Genomic DNA, 19,782 nt, shown 5'->3' on the forward strand with positions numbered 1-19,782 from the left:
TGTTCCGCTATTCCGCCTTTGCCGTGCGCAGTCTATACGCGAACACAAATAATAATAACATTTATAATATAAATAATATTACATATTATTATGCTTATATATGGTCGTATACTTGGCGGCAACGCTGCAGCGATAATATAATATCTAGTATGTGTGTGTGTATGCGTACGCGACGTTTTATATTTGGAGAGCTAATCAGATTTATCTCGCCAACAACCGCCCGAGGAAATAACAATACATCCACGACTACAGATGGGGTGCGGCGTTTACCGTCGATTTCACGAAATATTGCGTTCCGAGTGCAGCGATTTTCTTTGCACAAAAATTTACACCGCGTCGATCGCGACTCTATATATAGGTATAGGTACCTATTATTTTCTCGCGACGATAGATTTACGACCGGCAACGTCCAAGTCCATCACGCACCATAAACATAAGTCCATATATACACCTAGACTATTTCTGCCCACGTTTCCGCATACATTCTGCCCCGTTTATCATCGAAATCGATCTCGCACGTATATATCAAACTGCAGCAGCAGTCATCGCGGCGTATTCTCTCGCCGTTTGCGATACGAACTATTATATTCACGCTCTCCTCGCTCGACGACTATGCCATAATAATAAATTGCGAGGTGTATATGTGAAGAAAAAAAATCGGCTTACGTCGTTAAAGCCGTATTACTATTATTTTGCCGCCGCCGCAGTTTCGTGTGTGCCGGTCGTCATCCGCCGCTGTTATTTTATTTCCTCCCCGTCTCCGTCACCGACGACTTTCCCTAGGCCAAAGGGCGTATTACAGTCAGTTCGACGTGCTATATATACGCACTTACACTCACACACTCTCTCACACGAATACACGAAATCGAGTCCGTCAGAGCGCGCGGGTAGGAGCAAATCGGAAACGCACGTGATATTGTACTACGGGGAAATCTCGGCGGAAACCGATCGTCCGGACTGTATATATATATATAAATAAAATGTACACAATCGGTCAATTCCCCACAAGCCCATAAGACTAAACGCGTATACTTGTTAATTTCGGCGTAGTGACCGGCTGTAATAATATGGTTTCCGCCATATTACAATGATATACAACCTCCTCTAACTGTGGAGAAAAATAATTTATTGTTTCCACGACAACAATACGCGCGCACTCGATGACGCGTGCTGCAGTATAATATGCCTACGTAAGAACAACTAAATAATTCCCATAGGTACCCGCTCGTTAAAATATTTTATTATAATTACGATGAGGCGAGGTGTTCCGAGTCGAATCGGTTTATAATGAGTATACACGTTGAGTTATCGATGTTATTACCGCGACCAGCAGTGTGTGCGTGCGTAGGTATGTTTGCCGATCGCTAAAAGGCCTTAACGTGTACCGACACGTATTGTTTATAATAATTTATTATATATTTTTTTTTTTTCATTTTCCGGTGCCTCCGACGTGCCGGCGCTAACGAGAAGAACCGCATCGGCTTATTGTTTCCGGCGGCGGCGGCGGCGTCGACTGACCGGACTAATCGTGGTGCGACCATCGCCGCCGACGCCGCCACCGCCGCCACCGTTCGACCTCTTTGGTATTCACGACAGGCGCCCCGGAGACCACACGCGGGTGTGAGATCCTATGCGTCGTCCGTTATCGCATCGTCCGTCCGAATAGAGTAAGTTATTGACGCCGCACGTGACCGAAGAAAAATCTAGTCCCTCGCCGAAAGCGTCGCGAGGCGGTCGAAACACGCCAGAGGTTTACGCGGATATCGTGTATATACCTATATATATACGGAATTGACGAGCAATATTACACGTGCCAAAGACGGAATTCGTTTCTCCTATATATATTCGCGTTTTTCGCGGGTCGCTTGGAACGTGAAAAAATAAATAAGAAAACACACACACACTCAGACTGAACATAATCGGTTTCCATAGCTGTCGGGCAACACACAGAGTCCGTCTGTCTGTATGTCTGTCTGTATGTCTGTCTGTCTATCTGTCCGTCCGTCCGACCGTCCGTCGGCCGTCCGCCACCGCAGCGGCGTTATAATAACACGCGTGGCGGATCAGTGTCAGTCACGAGTGTCATGAATGACGGAACGGAGCCCGGAGCAAGGTGCTATTTGTCAGTCGTGGAGAAAAAACAAAAAAACACGTAGGCTAAAAGAAAAAAAAATAATAAATAAAAGAACTCTAGATAAAAAATAAACCCCGTGTGCGTCGGACTGACGTGCATTATAACACGAATGACGTTTGGAACGCGTCGATGTCCGGTTTTTTCACATATATACAAACATTTTTATTTTTTTGTATCATGAAAATTCATGAGTTAGATATATGTAGTTGTGTGCATACGCAGCGTGTACACCGCGGGGAGATAAAGATATATTATACTAAAATATATTATACGCGCGGTCATTTCGTACTGCGAGTCCTGTATCGGAATACTTATCGAATAATATAATATATAACCGACGACAGGTGTTCGTCATGCGTACGATATTATAATAATTTACAAATACCATTGCTGCAGCGCGTCTACATGATGATCGTGCGCGCAATATACTGGAGAGACTCCATAGTCTAGAGCAACGGTTACGCGGAAAACGCATCGGTGGAACTCGCGAAGAAAGCCCCGATGGATTTCCATGAGAATTAGGATTGATATTAATCAATCGAATGTTATATTATGCGTGCTACGATGTAACAACTGGAATGATTTGAAACTGAAGGTTACCAATATGGTAATATGGAGTCAGATTTTGACCACGGCGTCATGTTGTTAGTTAAAAACGACGCACCAAAATTCTTATCAAAATATTTAAACCATAATCATTATAATATGAATAGTAAAAAAACAAATTTTAAGTAAAGAAAATAAAATATTCGGTTTTATTGTTTATAATGCTATATAGTTACTGTTTTTCAGATATGATTATTACATATTTTGATACGAGCAAAAGTTAAGAAAGGTATACTTATTATACATTCAAAACAATCGAGTGGTAAGTGAACACTTTCAAAATTTGAACAGGTGTTATTCGGATATAAGAATATTGAGAACCGCTGGTCTAGAGCGTTCCAGGAACGATAAAACGTGCGTGCGTCTGAGCGAAATATAAATATCACTGCGAATTGTCGAATTTTTAAATGCAAAAACGATCATAAAAATCAAAAAACAAAAATTGTCATCATAATCATATACAATCTTTACAATATGCCCGTCGCTGTTCTCCGGGGAGTTTTGTATTTTCCTCACTGTTTAACGATAATAATACATAATAAAGTCAGAAAAAAAACAATTGGGTTGACGTAACACACACACACACACACACACAGATGAACACTACTACTATAATATTAACGTCGTGTCCGCGAGTGGTGTGTGTGTGTGTGTGTGTGTGTGTATGTGTGCGAGCTTACAAAAACAATACGTGGGGTACGGCGGCGGCGGCGGTTGATTATTATAATATTCGTAGGCGCCTCTCGTCGTTTTGCATTTTATGTAGCTGTAACACTGGTCGCGCGCGCGCACACACACACACACACACACACACACACACACACACACATACACACCATCAGCACATAGTTTTAATGCCAACACAGTGTTTCGTCATGCAATGTGCATAATACACGCATAATAAAAAATATAAAAAACTGGCCGGCGACCGTACGGCGCGGCGGCCGAGAGCCGTTAAGTGATTTATGTGCGACAACCGGTATTGTCAGTCAGAGAATTATTGCGCTTGAATTCAAATGTCAACGAGCTCTTTGTGTGTGTGCGTGCTTGCTCGTACGCCTATGCGCGTGTTTTTTTATTCCAACGTGTGTGCACGACGACGCTGGTGTGCCCGATCGCGGGTTTTTTTTTAATTCGTAATACAAACGCGTATAGTATACACACGACTGTTGTGTAGTTGTAGGTGACGTCCGTGCCGAGACGACACCCATCACGTGTGTCGGACGAAAGAAAACTAAAATATACCATACACCGTATGGTGTGCCATCAGTCTGTTTTTCGGACGCGTCAGGCTCTAATCGATTTTATTTCTTCATCGCGGAACAACATGTATCACCTAATTGCATAATATACTATATTATATTGTTTCCAGTCTCAAAATGTACAAACACAATCACGTTCCGTATTTGACATTTTGTTTCCAATTAAATACGTCACCGCAATATAGGTACCAGGAGACCTATAATCGAGCGCACGCGCATATCGATCGACAGCATTTTGCGAAAAAACTGACACGGTGAGATGACACTTACGGCGGGCGACGTTAAACCGTATATTATGCACGATAAGTGGTTAGATCGGGCGCAAAACGGGTGATCTAGCGAAAAAAAGCCCGACGGAGCCAATAACGGTTAAGAGTTTTCTGGTCGTAATTTACTCGCGCGCGAGCTTTGTAATTTCTTCCACCCTCTCCTCACCCACTATCGCATCGCCTACCAAGTCGACGGGATGCCGAACGAGCGCCGTGGCAGATCGTAAAAATTCCCGCCGCCCCGCACTCTCTTATCTCGGCCGGCTGATTTATGCCGGACGAGCCCGTACGTACGTCGTCGTAACACGAACGACCAAAAGAAGTAGAAGTAGGACGAAGTATAGGAGCAGTGTAGTCGTGGCGTAAAGTATATAGGAGACGTAGGACCCCTGCGAACAACCCGGGACGGCCTGATTCACGGCGGACACGCGGGGCGCAGGATATTTATTTAATACATCTGTTCGTCTTGACATAATGTCCCTCTATATATCGTTCACATTGTGAGCCTCCCCCCCGCGCTCTTAAGTATATACCTCTCCGCCACAACATTTGCCGTTTTATGTGCGCGCGATGCACACGGAGTGGAGGGCGACTGACGGACCGACGACGGGGCGGGAGAGTGGGTGGACGGAGGTCCAAAAGTTTTCGCCCGTCGAAGGTATATAGAAGCTCTAATGGTACCCGAGGCCATTCCAGCCGAGATATACGACCGTTGCCCGCCGTCGCCGTTGCGCAGTTTGGCCAGCCGTGAATGACAAACTCCGCCATAACTCTTCGCCGGGGCCCTCACCCCGCTCTCGTCCGAACCACTCGCTTCAATTAAGCGCGACTCTTATCGACGGACGCAGAGTCGAAAATTTATTATTATTATTGCCCCCTCCCCCGCACTCGGCCCGCCAACGAGCCATTTATTTATTATATATATACGCGGTAAGTATACTGCGTCGGGTATATATACGAGAAGAAGAAATCTTGGTCGTTTTCGTCGCCGACCAAACGGCTCGGTGTCGGCCGCAGTGCACACATAATATAATAACGACGAACACAACGACGCGACGCACACGGAAAATAATCGATTTCATGGTCGGAAGTAGTTAATTCTGGAAAGTTTGACGGGTCGCGTGACAACAACATTTCAGTGTAGGGACCACACACTATATATACCGCTCACACACACGCCAAACAGTCCTACACGGCGAGACGGAGGGGTATAACATAATTAGGGGCACCCGGCCTTTTGTCAACGTCGTTCAACTCGGTCCGGCGGACGACGGTTTTGAATTAATTGCGTTTTATAATGTGACGTGTAAAGGACGACGGCGGAATGTGACTAAATGCCGGCTACAAAGCTGCCCGACCCGCTAGTTTCAGATCCGCGGCGGTAGTAGTGGTAGCGCAGTAGTAGTGTATAGTGGTAGCGGCGGGGGCAGCGCCGAATAACAAACGAGACCCCATCAATTAGCGAACCGAAAGTTCGTCATTATATATAGAGAGAGACGAAGGGGTTATAGAAGCAGGTCAAAAAGATATATACATATATTTATATATATATATATAGAGAGAGAGAGAGAGAGAGAGAGTGGAAGCGAGGTGCCAGGGTGAGAGAAAGGTATATAAGAGAGGCGAAAGCAACTGATGAATTGTCCTAATGACCGCGTGCCCCCGCAAAGTCCGACCGGCGGCGGCGATTTGTTTGCAACGGCGGGGCTAATATGCACGCGCCCGAGTCTCTCTCGCTCTTTCTCTCTACGCGCCCTCTCGACGGACGACGCGACTTTTGACATATACGCGCTAGCTAGCTGCGCTGCCGGTCAGTCCAGCACCGGACCTGTAATGAACGACCCGCTTGGGGATTACCGTATGATATTGTCGGCCCTCCGTCGTTTTTCGACCGCCACCAATTCGTCTTCCCGCTCGAAAATAATATCGTCACACAACTTACCTGCAACAAAAAGAAAAAAAACATTAGCACACGCGCCAACTATTGATTGCCAGCCAGCCAGCCAGCCAGCCACTGGCTGCGTATGTACATAGTATATTAATAAAGGTTTACTCGGGTGTCACGTCACACGGCGGAGACACGTTCGCCCGTGTTATCTTTTAACGACAAAAGCTCGTTACGGGGTCGCAGGACGGAGACGACACGGTTACTGGCGTGTGTGGGGAACGTCGGCCGGGTGGGTTGTACGGAAGCCCCGCCGCTGTCTATCAAGATGTCACTTACGGGGTGGTACAAAAGCGACGCGCGTCAAACGTCAACCCGACAACGGACGTGCGTGTCACGTAGGTATATAGTACCTAATACCGAGCGCTGCCCGACCCGACCGCGCAATAATAATAATACGATATAATATTATATATAATACCTACAAGCTTCAAGTTAATTATATTCCGAATTATTTTTATGATACATTTCATTATTATATATTGTATTATATTTTTACAATTGTCGGTGCAGGTGTTGTATAGTCGTTGCGATATGATAGCAATAATATTAATATGTAGGAATATAGGTAATATATATATTTTTTTTTTTTTTTTTGGCACAACAGTGCATACGGTCTAGTTGTAGTGCTGCATAATGGTCGTCGCACGGCGGAGAGAAATAAAAGTAAGAGAACGCGGTGGTGAATTGGACGCCGACAATGGGCCATCACGAAGACGGGGGACTTAGAACCGTCGGCGTAGCGTGGGTGCGGGGGGTGTACTGAAGCGGTGGATAGAGCGTGGGGGGGATGCGTGACAAAGAGAGAACCGGGTGAATTATATGGCAGCGGCCCACCCTCAGGGACCATATCTCACCCGTTATAGCCGTCACAGGACAATCCCGGCCGCCGCCTACTCAAGGTCTTTTCGTGCCGGCGCGTACATATATATATATATACATATACATATAAACCCGCCCCGGCCAAGACTTTTGACTGATTTATGTCAAACCGGGCCCGGGCGAGGCGGACGCGACAAGGGGACGTGGATCAGATTTATGGGCCGCGCGCGGATCTACTCCGCCGCCGTTGCCTGTAGCTTTTCGATTATTGCCTCACCCGCCGCCCCGGCACACACACTCACGCGCGCGCACGCACACAAACTGTATACATGTATATATACCAAATGGTCGATTTGCCGGGAAACGGGAGTTATTTTGTCGACATCGCGGACGCGGTGGGACAGTGACGGGGGAGTAGGGGAAACCTATAAAAACGCAAACAGCACGCGGCTGCGGCGGCGGTGGGGAAAATGTTAATCTGTTACAACTACTACTACTACTACTACTGCTGTTGCTACTGATGCCGCTACCGCTGCCGGTGCTGCTGCTGATGTCGTTGTCAAAGTTGCCGGAGGGTCGACCGAGAAAACCGGGATTTGGCGCTTTACGTGTCTCGAAGTCTTATCGCACACGGGCCAAAAAAAAAAAAAACGTATAAATAAAAAACAAAAACGAGTAAAAACCGATCTCGATGCGTACATAATATTATATATTATAATAATATGCGTGTGCGGTGTAGGGCGCCTCGGCGACTACGTCACAATGATGATTGGGATCGACGACAACGACGCCACCACAGCCGCCCCGCGCGTATAATCGCCATCGCTTCGGGCGGCGGCGCGACGAAACGCGAAAGAAAAATAACGTCAAATATCGAGCATATTCGTCAAGAGACGAGAAATATAGAAAAGAAATAAAGGGGCGAAATGCCGAGACAGAAAGGAGCGAAAAAATGAGTAAAAGTTTTTTTTTTTTTTTTATTATTTCTTGCCGCCTTAAAAGCTTCACTGCGAGTTCATATCAAAAGCAATTGCCATCTTTTCTCGCGCGCCCCCCCACCCACGCACACGCACACAAAGCGTCGGGTTTCCCATCGATTTCTTTCTTTCCTGCAGTTTCGCGTACGCACACCACACGTCCTCGATGATCGTGTGTGAGCGGCGCGTGTAAATTATATTTATATACACACGCGTACACACCATACAACACATATTATATATATATATATATATATACATAACACAGGCGCCGCGGCGTGTTTCACACATGTACAATGACAGACGGAAACTTCAAGTGCGCGGCCCGTTTTCTGTTACGTTTATAGCCCCGTGAGTGACGTCATTTGTCAGTTGTCAGTCAACTCCGGGGGAAAACGCGAGCGCGATATAATCAATATCGGCGACAAGCCGCCCCCGTATATATACGCGTACACGACTCGCAAATATATATACGTGTATATATACATGGAGTGTCTTTTAAACTCTCCACCGCCCTACGCACACTATACATATATTATGTGTGTGTGTGTGGTATATAAGGTAACCTATCTATATTATATAAAAACTGCGAGCACCGGGTCGCGTCCGAATGAACTCCGTCCCTTTCGTTTGACAGTGTAGGTATATGTGTGGTGATGCTGCAGTATACCTTCTGCTAAATAGGCGTAGCTACACGTACGGTGATGGAAGGCGGGCAGAGTTAATAATATTATAATTAAAAAAAAATTTGCATATTCCAATTAATTTATTATAACAGCGCAGTAATATTAGGTACATATTATGATATGTTGATATTATATGTTCCAGGCTTCGGGCTATCTGTTTTCGTATTTTTTTATTGAAATTGGTTAAACGTTGCTGGTTGGTATTACTGACAAGTGACAAGTTACGACAATTAATTGAACAACCAAAAATTATTACACCGAACCATATACCATAACAGTAGCCGTATTAAATAAGAAATAAAAAACCTCGTCACTTGTTTACCACCCTCTAAATGAGTTTGAGGACTATCACCCGCTTCTGTCGCAGATTAGAAAAATAATAGTGCCGGCAATTTAAATGGCACTGGGCCTTAAATATATGCTGGCTCTGCGGATAAAAAGCCCAGTCACGCCTATGAGTAACTTTAATACCAAAGCACGTCGTCGTTGCGTTTTGTTGTTCACCTCCAGTCTTTCCTTTTATACGTAATATATATAATACGCGCGTGTGGTACTGCCGCTGCTGCTGCCGCTGCTAATACAGTGCGATCGGCGTTAAAAACGACGACGACGACGACGACGACGAGGAGAAACTACGAAATAATGGCAATAGCAATAATAATGACAATAATAATAATAATAAAGAACAAAATAAAAAAAAGGAAAAGAAAAACCCTTCGCCTCCGGCCGGGGTTAAGGTGTGCGTGTAATTGGACCATTTGGATTCCGTATCGGACGCGGCCGTTGTTTTCATAGGGCAATTACCGAAAGACCGTTTTCGAGTCGACGGGACATATCCTGCTCCTGCTACCGCCGCCGCTGCATCGTATAGATATTATACGGCGGTCGGGCGCAGACCCCAACCACCCCCCCTCGCCCGACCAACATCGGGCGCTGAATTAGTTTAATGCGCCGCCGGGACCCCTCGGCGGAATTAACGCTCGTCCGTGTTCCATTACGTTTTATTGATATTGCGTTTTGCCGGCGCTCGTTTTTACGACTATACGACGACGACGACGACGACGACGACGACGACGACCAGAACTGGTGGCGGCGGACTACGATACTCTGATACCACGGTAAAAGCATCGACGTACATATATTTATATATATATATACGCATAAAACGGGCGCGGAGAGGCTGTGACACGCGGAGTGGAGGCCACAAACGCGCGTCTAATCCAGAGTTATTGAATACGCAGTAAAACGCCCGCGCGAGGCCGTTTCAAACGTCAGACCGACCCTTATTTAGACGATTCGGATGCGACCTCGCGCCGCCTTATTTATTTTCGCCCGTCGCTGCAGAGTTTCCAAAAATGCGATTCCAGTCGATGCGACGATTTTATCATCGAGAAGAGAGACGCTTCCGACAAGATAACCGCGGCGCACGCGCACTCTCCCGTACGAGGTGCCATAACGAGACGAGACCATATCTATGACGAGCCCAAGTAGTGGACGACTTGACGGTTTGTGTATTATAAAAGTATATTAGTATGCCTATACCTAATATATCTTATAATAGGCGTTAATACGTAAGACATAGATCTAAAAGTAAACTCCAGTGCAATCGGATAAAGTTAACAGGTGCTGAAATGCACCTGTAGGTTATACATCCTTTTAAACACTATTTTTCTATATTTTTGAAATTATATAAAATATGTTACACGTCCTACGGTCTGCTAACAATACGTAGGTATTGGCCAGGATAGGAAATTTCTGTTTTTTTTTTTTAAACAAATATAACATTTACATAAAATATAATTTTAACACGTGTGATGAGAGAGTTGTAAACAAGTCAATTCTCAATGCCTCGATGGCCCGCAGATAAATAAGCAATTAAATTAATTTTGTCCGTTTTCGATATTATATATTATATTATTATATAAAATATACATTTATATATATGGCATATGGTTAGGTTAACCTACCATCACGACCGGTATTCAAATTAAAAACAAATACACAATTTATTGCATTAATGTTCTTTTAATGAGGCCGTTATTTCATATCAATCGAGATTAAAATATTTTAATATATTAAAGTTCTCTATCTGAAATAATCAGGTTATTAATGTGGTCGTTGTCACAAGCGCCCATATATTAAATTATTAATAATAATAATATTAAAAACTGATCCGTCTCGTTTTGTATACATTATTATATTGTATAGGCCTTGACGGACATTGGGGATTTAACCGCGGGGAGTTGGATTATTATTTCTTAATAATTCCTCAACTCAACATCGCATCGAATTGAACCGTAGCGGCGTAGGTTGATCGTTCCGGCTCACGGTATAAAAGCGGTTTTAAAGTTTCCCGAAAGTTTCTGCTGACGATTTGTTTTCTAATAATGACATGCATATTGTCACACCGCGGCGATATATAATTATATTTTTTCGTAATATTGTTTGTAAAGCAAACGAGCTTTATCGACGGTGCAGGGCGAGTGAAAGCGACCCTTTCAATCATTATGTCGCGATCGGACAAAACGGAATAATATGTTTTTCTCGTTCGACAATAATATCGCGCGACTGTATACACAAAATCGATATCGGCCATTATTGGCAGCGTCGTCCGCCGTCGTGTACGCGATAGTGATATGTATATTATTGTAAGGTACCTACGCCCTGTCCGCTATACCTACGCGTCGGAGAAATCCGGTACGGAGACACATGACAAAAGTACACGTAAAACGTCATATTATTATCGGGGCCGTCCGCACGGTATAATATATTAATATTATTGTGCCACAAACACAGACGCGCGGGCACATTAGTGTCGCCGGAGATACGTTGGAAATAAAAGCAAAATCCACTTAACACGCACGTGGGCGCGTCAACGACGACGATAGGTGACAATATTTCCCGTCGAAAACACACGGACGAAAACGAGTTTCGAGATTGATGGATGGCGGCGACGCGGGGAACTGGTTTTCGTCGGCCTGCGCACGCGTAAGTCTGTGTTTGGGTTTACGCGCGCATGTGTGAGTGTGTGTGTAAGTGAGTACTGTGTGTCCGTTGAAGTCTGTACTTGTGTTTAAGTGTGTGTGTGTGTGTGAGTTAAATTATTGTGAAATCGTTAATGAACTCGCGACCCAGGCGCCGTCTGGACAGTGTGTGACTTTACGGAAAATTATTATATTACATTAAGATATAGGGCCGCCGCAACGGGTTAGTCATCGTTTTATTAGCGGTGCGACTGTTCAATATTGTGACGCAACTCGTCCGTATATTATTTATTATTATGCTACAGTATTATATAGTTGCGTGTACGAGACACGGCCGAGCATTGTCTCTGATCGATGGATCTCCAGCCCGGCGTCGTCGGTACAAATTAAATTTAATTGACACATTGATGGAGTAGTAGCCGCCGCATGATGGCCAATTGATTGATCTCGAAATATCCAATGCCACCACCACCCACCCGTCCACGACGAGGGCTCGAGAGTGTGTCACCACGACCGCTGCCGCGATACATCCTGCCACCCCTCCCCCTTCCCCATGGCCGGCTATAGGAGCATCTGTCTTCGCGGGAATTATTTTACAAAAAAACTTTTTTAAACGATAGGTACCTTATATATCGTAATATATTATATGCATCACGTGACGACGTTTGCGCACATCCGACAGATCGCGGCGACTGAATGTTGTTTATATACCGCGAACTGTATTTAAGAATGTAATAAGACACAATTTTTATCACGGTACAAACATATTCTGTTCTCGACGAAGTGGTCAGAAAAAGCGACCAGTCGATTTTTCAAATATTTGATCTATAGAGTTTTCTTACGATTTTTTATTTTTCAACCTTATTCACGTAATATTTTCACTATTGAACTTTCGAATTAATTAATTTCGAAGTAATCAATTTACAAATAAGATATAAATAAATAAGCGTACTATTTCTTATAAATAATTTACTTTGAAATCCCAATTCATACAGCTACCTACGAGATAAGTCGAGGTCACCATAATAAAAACTTGATAGATTGATTTAAATTTAATTAAAAGTTATATTATAGTGTTATTACTTATGAATATTTCACACACAGTTACAAAATACATTGGTAATGAGTTCGTTTTTAATATATTCTTATCATGCTTCATGATAACCATTTTGTTATCTAACAGTCGGTGTACTGACGTTGCGTATCAGAGTAAACTAAATAAATAAGCGCACCTGTTTATTTATAATTCTTTATTTGTGAATTGGTTACAAAATAACATTTGAATATTACGAGAATAATCCGGGAATATCCAGAGTGTAAAAATATTAACAAGTTAAAATATAACGAAATTAAAAACGAATTTTGTATAAATCCATTTTTTTTTATTTGCTCTCGAGTTAATTTTATTATAACTATAAAGAAATTGCTTTAAAAATGTTTAAAACTATATCTGAGTTGAGTGTTGAAGTAATTTAAAAACAAACTGTAAGTATATACCACTGCAAGTATCTGAAAAACAATTTTAAACGTATAAGAAGACTTACGATTTTCGTGGTAAATTCTCGACGACGATAAGTTTTAATCGAACCCTGCAAGTTTTCAATCGACGTTAGCAAATGGAAAATATTACGCGGGAAATATAGGTAGCCAACCTACCTTTATGCATATCGTAATATCGTGTAGCATACATCTATAATACACCTATGGGGCTGTATAGACCTACCGACCCGTAGCCTGAATACCAACGCGTACCTATATAGAAATATATATGTATATTATATATATATGGTTGTTTTTACATGCACATAATACATATATATATATATATATATATATATATATTATATTATATGTATATAATAATATATAACAATCGAATTTATGTTTTTTCGTATTGTTTCGCGCTGCACGGTCGATAAAGTGCGAACTTTATGAAACATGTGGGAATGAAAACCGAGCCAATATCACGGAACGATAGTAATAGCGGTAGTAGTAGTAATAGTAGTAGTCGTATATAGAGTATCGGTGGAGGCGGTATAGTAGTATTTCCCGGGGAACGCACGTTTTACGGCCATAAGTCAAAGGGCTCCCACCTCGGCCCCGTCTGGACGGTTGGGTGTGATGGGTGGCGAGGGGCCACGCGGGTGAACGGGACGGCATCAGTCAATCGTCTCTTGCTCCATACTACGTCCACCCTCCACCCCCTACCGTCCCCCTTCAATCACCTCGGGCTGTCGATTGTGTGTGTACATAAAATATATACGCGCGAGTGTGTGAGTACGTTCGCGCAAGCGCACCCCCGTAAATGTGCTTCAGTGTGCAGTGAGTGAGTATATATTATTATTATATATATATGTGTGTGTGTGTGTGTGTGTGGGTACACTATATGCGTGTATAGGTACCCCAAACCCAGAAATAATAATATCTCTGGACGCGGGCGGGCGGGCGGCGAGTGACGGTAAGAGTTTTTCATCCCCGTCAAAACGCCGCAGCGTCATATCTCACTCGCTCCGCGCAGTATACATATACGCTCTATATCTCTCGCCGTCTCACCAACTCTGTATCTCTCTGTCCGTCTCTGGCGTCTAGATTTATGGCGTTAATATTTATTTTGGACGCGTTGTTTACCGCGCTCTCTCGACGGATGGGCGGGCGGGTGTTCCAGATGACGTGGTGGGGGGGATACGATGTGCGAGCAAATTTGGCGTTTTGGCAACGAAACAAGTTATCAAAGACTCCGCCGCCGCACCCCCCACCCCCACCGTATTATGTACGCGCGCGACCCCGGCCAGGCGTTATCTATCAAAAGTTCACCGGAGGCGGCGAGCGGATGAGCGGATCTGATTTGTGAATATATATATAATATTATGAGTGTGTGTGTTTACAATATCGTACGACCCGCCGTGCTCGCGAATTCCCTCACTCACCCCCTTCACGGTCGAAAGCTTGAGGCGCGTACCACTGCAAGCACGCACGCGAAATCGGTCGACTATAATAATAATATATCTTCGGCGGGGTGCGTTCTTCACATCGCGCGAGCACATAATATGTGTATAAATCTGCCTATCAAATTTCAATACATTTTCTATACGTACTATATAATAATATGTATATGGCCATATACCTATACGTGCAGCCGCGGCTGCCGAGTAACGAGACACCGACTCCGTGTCCGTCGGCGACGGTGATTTACACGCGACAGCTCCGGTGGCGGCTGCAGTGGCCTCGTGGGAAATCGTCGCGCACATGTATACATATTATTATAATTGATTCGAGTGCGCGAATAATATATAGAGTAGCAGGATATGGTACGGTTCGTCGACGCGAATCAAAAATCGAAAATATTTTGACCGTCGGTCGACAGCGATTTATCGGCGAGCGCCGCGCAAAAGTCCATAATATATATATACATACATATTTACATATAACACACGAGGGCGCGATATTATAATATTATTATTGTTCGCGCGTATACTGGTGGGGGGGGGGGGTCGTTCGTCATTTATTATGACGTAAAATTTAGACGACCCTGTACACGTTACACATATAATAATATATACATGGCGTATTATTATTATTATTATACGTGCAATATATACCGTATAGCCATCGCCATTGCGTGGCCGCGGCTAATTTTTACCGTTGGAGCTCGGAAGTCATAAATCTGGCAACGAGGCGTCGCTCGGCGGTCGTCCGTCGACTGCCACGCCACACCGCCGTCGGACTTGGTGCAGGCAGGGGCGCGGCAAAGTTCTTCGCCGCATATATATACGGCGGCGCCGAGGTTACATGCAAATGCAGGAATCGAGAGAGTGGCGGACGAGTGACGGTGCAGGCGGTTGGTGGTTGGGGGGTGGCGAGGACGCCCGTTTGTACGGTCGGCCGAGTGATATATTGTTGACGTGTGTCAACCGGTGATGTATTGGGCCCGTCACACACGAACTGCACAACGTCGGAGCGGTCGGTACCCGTCAAGTGGGCGAGAGGGAGAAGACAGACGACGGACGGACGGACTACTCGCCCGCCTGGTATATATATTATATACTTGTGTGTCTATGTATATAAAACTTTGGTCCTTTGCGCAAATCCCCGTAGGCCACCACCGCCGCCGCTGCCGCCGCCGCCGCCGCCCTCTTCCCAACCCCCGGTGCTGACCGGACGAGCGAAAAAAAACAACCCCGTAAAGAAATGCGCACACGGGGTGAAAACAAAGCATTCACATATAGCTCGGCACACGAGAACCCAGTGCCGCCGCGGGACGTGCCGAGGCGGACCACATGATTTATACGCGTTCGGCCGCACGTCAACGTTATCGCCGCCGCGCGAAAAGCTCCTCCTGCTGGACGTCCTGCCGCCGCGGGATGAATATTATCTCGGGGCCGTGCACGCGCGCCGTCACGTACCTACCACGTAAGCCGGACGTGCGTCAAAAACCGCAACGAAAAAAATCTTTGTCCGTCCGGCGCGCGCGCATTATAGAGGTACGATATAGGTAAGGTACGTGTTGTTTTCGCGGGTTAATACAACCGGTTTTTGTGTTTTATTTTTATTATCAATATTATTATTATTATTATTATGAGAAAAAAAGTTGACAGTTTCCGTCTCGAGTTAAAACGTATAAAACGACAAACGACTGCAACGAGTGGAAAGAGTTGAAAAAAAAACCGTATACGACGGATCAATCACTATCGTATTTCAAAACCGGACCATGAAGGTGTAACCGGTTACGGTGGGCAAGATTGGTGTGGCGAGGAAACATGACGAGAAGGGGAGGGGGGGCGTCGTCGTGACGGACAAGACGTTTTATTTATTAAATATTTACTACCCGCGCACGCTTTGAGCGAATCGCTTAAAGTGTGTCGCGCACGCTGAAAAGCTGCAATCGAACATTATTATAGCGCGAGTTCCAAAATCATTCGTCGTCAATCGAGAGACGATACTGAAACATAAAATGTGAACGCAAAAGACCTGGCGTCAAAACTTTTTATTATATCCATATAAGGACCGTGAAAAGTTATATCTTTTTCGAGTAACCTCCGCAAACATGCACGTCGACGGTGCGAGCCGGCCAAACCGACGTTGTTAACGTAACGCGGGGAGAGGGAAACAAATTGTGTTTTCGTGTTCGTATAATATATATTACTATAATAGGTAATAGTACAGCAATATTATGTGTGTGTAAAATTGTACACGAATTTTCCTATTTCGTCCGCCCCGCGTTCCAGTGGGTCGCGACGTAGGTAAACATTAACGCTGATGGGGTGGCGGATGGTCGGCAGGAGTGGACGAAGGGGTTTATCGGTTACCGGCGTGTGTGTTTACGTCCGTTTACGGACATTAATTACGTATAACATATATATACATATATAAAACTAGAGCAATGATAAATAATCGTGGGCGTCAGTGTATAACCTGAGCGCTTGTGAGTCCGCACAACAAAGGGACCAGGCCCGGGATTAGTTGTCCGACACGATGATGTCTGGAACGTGTCAGCTGATAATGGCACCCATCAATCACTCCACTCCCCTCAGCGCCCACCCCTCTCGAAGCACGGTTACATGCATACCGTGACCGTATTTCAATCACCCAGTGACTCAGGCTCATCAATGTCTCCCCCGCCACCGACGACCCATCACCGATCCACCGTCACGTCCTGCAGCACATATACCCGGCTACCACGCGGTAATCGATTCCCAGTGTAGACCACCACCACCACCACCACCACCGCCACTCGATAAATACGCGCCGTCCGAGCGCGCGCGCTTGTATCGTACGCCATTAATAACTTTTCGGGTTACACCTTCGCATCGTGATCCTTTTTACCCGGCCGAACATGCGATCGCTATTTATTTCTCCTGCTGCAGTCTTTCGCATTAATTTGGACCTTAACGATTATTAAACAATTTCACTACGCCCGTCGAGAGCGCTCGTCTCACGGTCCCGGACGTCAGATGATAGTTTAAACAACCATAACGGGCACGTACGCGGAGAAACGACGTTTCGTTTAAATATCCGTAGACCCAATGCGCGACGATAAACACGTTGTGTTGTACCGATGATAATATACGCGAAACTATATGTATTATGTGAAGCTCGAGACGGAGATATCGAATCCGATTTCCGCGAGCCGACGATATGGATGGTACCTCATCCCCACATCGGTCGTAAACACGCGCGTTTTGGAAAATACGATTATATACAATATACATATACATGTGTGTGTATATATTATGTACGTGTATGCGAGCGGGACGTCGTTTTGCGTTGCCGAAGGATATACACATTCTATATATGTGTATACAATAATATTATGTGTGTGTGTACGTTATCGTGTTGCGCCGCCGGAATTATTAAACTTTTGTTTCGTTTACCGAAAATAATAATAACAGCGACATAAAAGAGGTCGGCGGCGGTAGAAAAGCGGTGGCGGCGAATCCTAGGCCGCGGGCTGCGCTCTCCCTCCAGCCCGCCGCCGCCGTGATTCCACAAAGACTTCAAATCAATTACCCGGACCTATAACGAGATCCAGTAACGATGTTTTCGCCCCCACCGCCCCGGAGAACTCGGGGGTTGTTGATCAAAGAATACGCTCGGAGGCCTATCGAGAGAATACCGTGCCCGACCGCGTCTTATATATACATATAAGTATACTCACACACATACCCGACGGAGGGGTACACTCTCGGCTAGTGCACCCACCACGTTACACGTAGATATACAATATGGACTAGCGTGCTCGTGTGTGAGTGAGTACACGGTAAAATGTCCGGGGGGTAATTTATTTGCAAACACGTTTCGCGCCGAGCACGTCAAAAACCGTTCGTATCATTCCTCGCCGGTTTCGGATTTGTCTTCCTGCCAAATTATAATGACGTTTAATGCGCCGCGGCAACGTTTTTTTTTCCACTTCCCTACCCGTCACCCGGAGGCTGCGCGACGACGAATAATATTATTATTAAAAACGTACATAATATAATATAGTCGGTCGGTTGTCGTGCCGCAGACGCGCGCAGTTGTTCTCAAAAGAAACGCAAATTTAAACCACTCGTCTCGACACGACGTACCTACAAACATAAAATATATTATGGCGGGGCGGACGTATTATACCGATTATCGGGTTTCGATTTCTATACCGCGCGTAATTGGGTTCTTAAGTTTTTCCCTTATACCTAAATGCATAATATTATTAGAATGCATAGATATTATATTCTCAACGCACGCGGTAACGTTTTACAACACGGTAGTCACTCTGTAGGTCGTTCGACAGTCGGCGGTGGTGAAAATCACGTAAGATATCGTCGCCGTCGTCGTAAATTATTGTAATAGCCGAGTATACAGTCGTCGCGATCGAACACTCGCAGGGCTGCTGCCAATCGTGATCCGACGCAATCGTGCGAGCAGCAGGTCGTGCAGTATCGGACGATGTTGTGTATACGACACGGGACGCAAGTCGGTAGACCATAAAATCCGACGAATCGACTTTGAAACGTGACGTGCAAAGTTTTTTTTTTGCCATTTATTTGGTTTCATATTTTCACACGATGATTGATTAACGCTGCCGATGCCGCTGCAGTTGCTGTCGCCCGGTATATTGTTTTGGGCCGTTTGAATAGTTCGTGTGCGTGCAACGTGTGTAACGAATATTTATGCAAATCAAAAAACCGACGACGCGACCGCTTTGACGTACGGCCAAAAATGTAATTTTAATTTCGCCATCGGCTGACGTTCATCGGTGCGGTTTAGCGGTTTCGGGCGATACACAGTACCGCGTTACCGGCGCGACGGCGGCGGCAGCGAGGAAACGCAACAACATAATATAATATTATCTCGTCGGGTAATAAAAACTCCAAAAATAAAATCCAAAGCGCGTATACATGCATGCGGTCCAGCTCTCTTGTTAATATTAAATTTAAATCCAGGGACCACCGCCGTCATCGCCACCTGCACAGGCCGAGACCGAGAGATATAGACGGACGGACAGCGGGAGAAAGACGGACGGAGGAGCGGTGATGATTTATTGCGTTATTAAAGAAATGGGACCGGGATTAATGCCTCACACGCAATGCGCGGCGGCGACTCTCCGCCGACGATTCCTCT

The 19,782-nt window shown here is 45.1% G+C and overlaps 1 protein-coding gene across 2 annotated transcripts in view; it reads right to left on the reverse strand.

The window, feature by feature from the left end:
- Positions 1-19,782, reverse strand: part of LOC132951693 (protein tiptop-like) — a 63,620-nt gene that overhangs the window by 25,391 nt on the left and 18,447 nt on the right. Inside the window, exon 1 of one of the 2 annotated variants that reach the window (XM_061023568.1) lies at positions 6,129-6,252. The exons of the other annotated variant lie outside the window; for it this stretch is intronic. Within the exon in view, the coding sequence (XP_060879551.1) occupies positions 6,129-6,237 (109 nt within the window). The 5' untranslated portion in view covers positions 6,238-6,252. Of the gene's footprint in view, positions 1-6,128; positions 6,253-19,782 lie in introns of those variants that run through there. 2 annotated transcript variants of the gene reach the window in all.

This window comes from Metopolophium dirhodum, chromosome 9 (assembly GCF_019925205.1).
Source record: "Metopolophium dirhodum isolate CAU chromosome 9, ASM1992520v1, whole genome shotgun sequence".
In the NCBI taxonomy this organism is placed as follows: Eukaryota; Metazoa; Arthropoda; class Insecta; order Hemiptera; family Aphididae; genus Metopolophium; species Metopolophium dirhodum.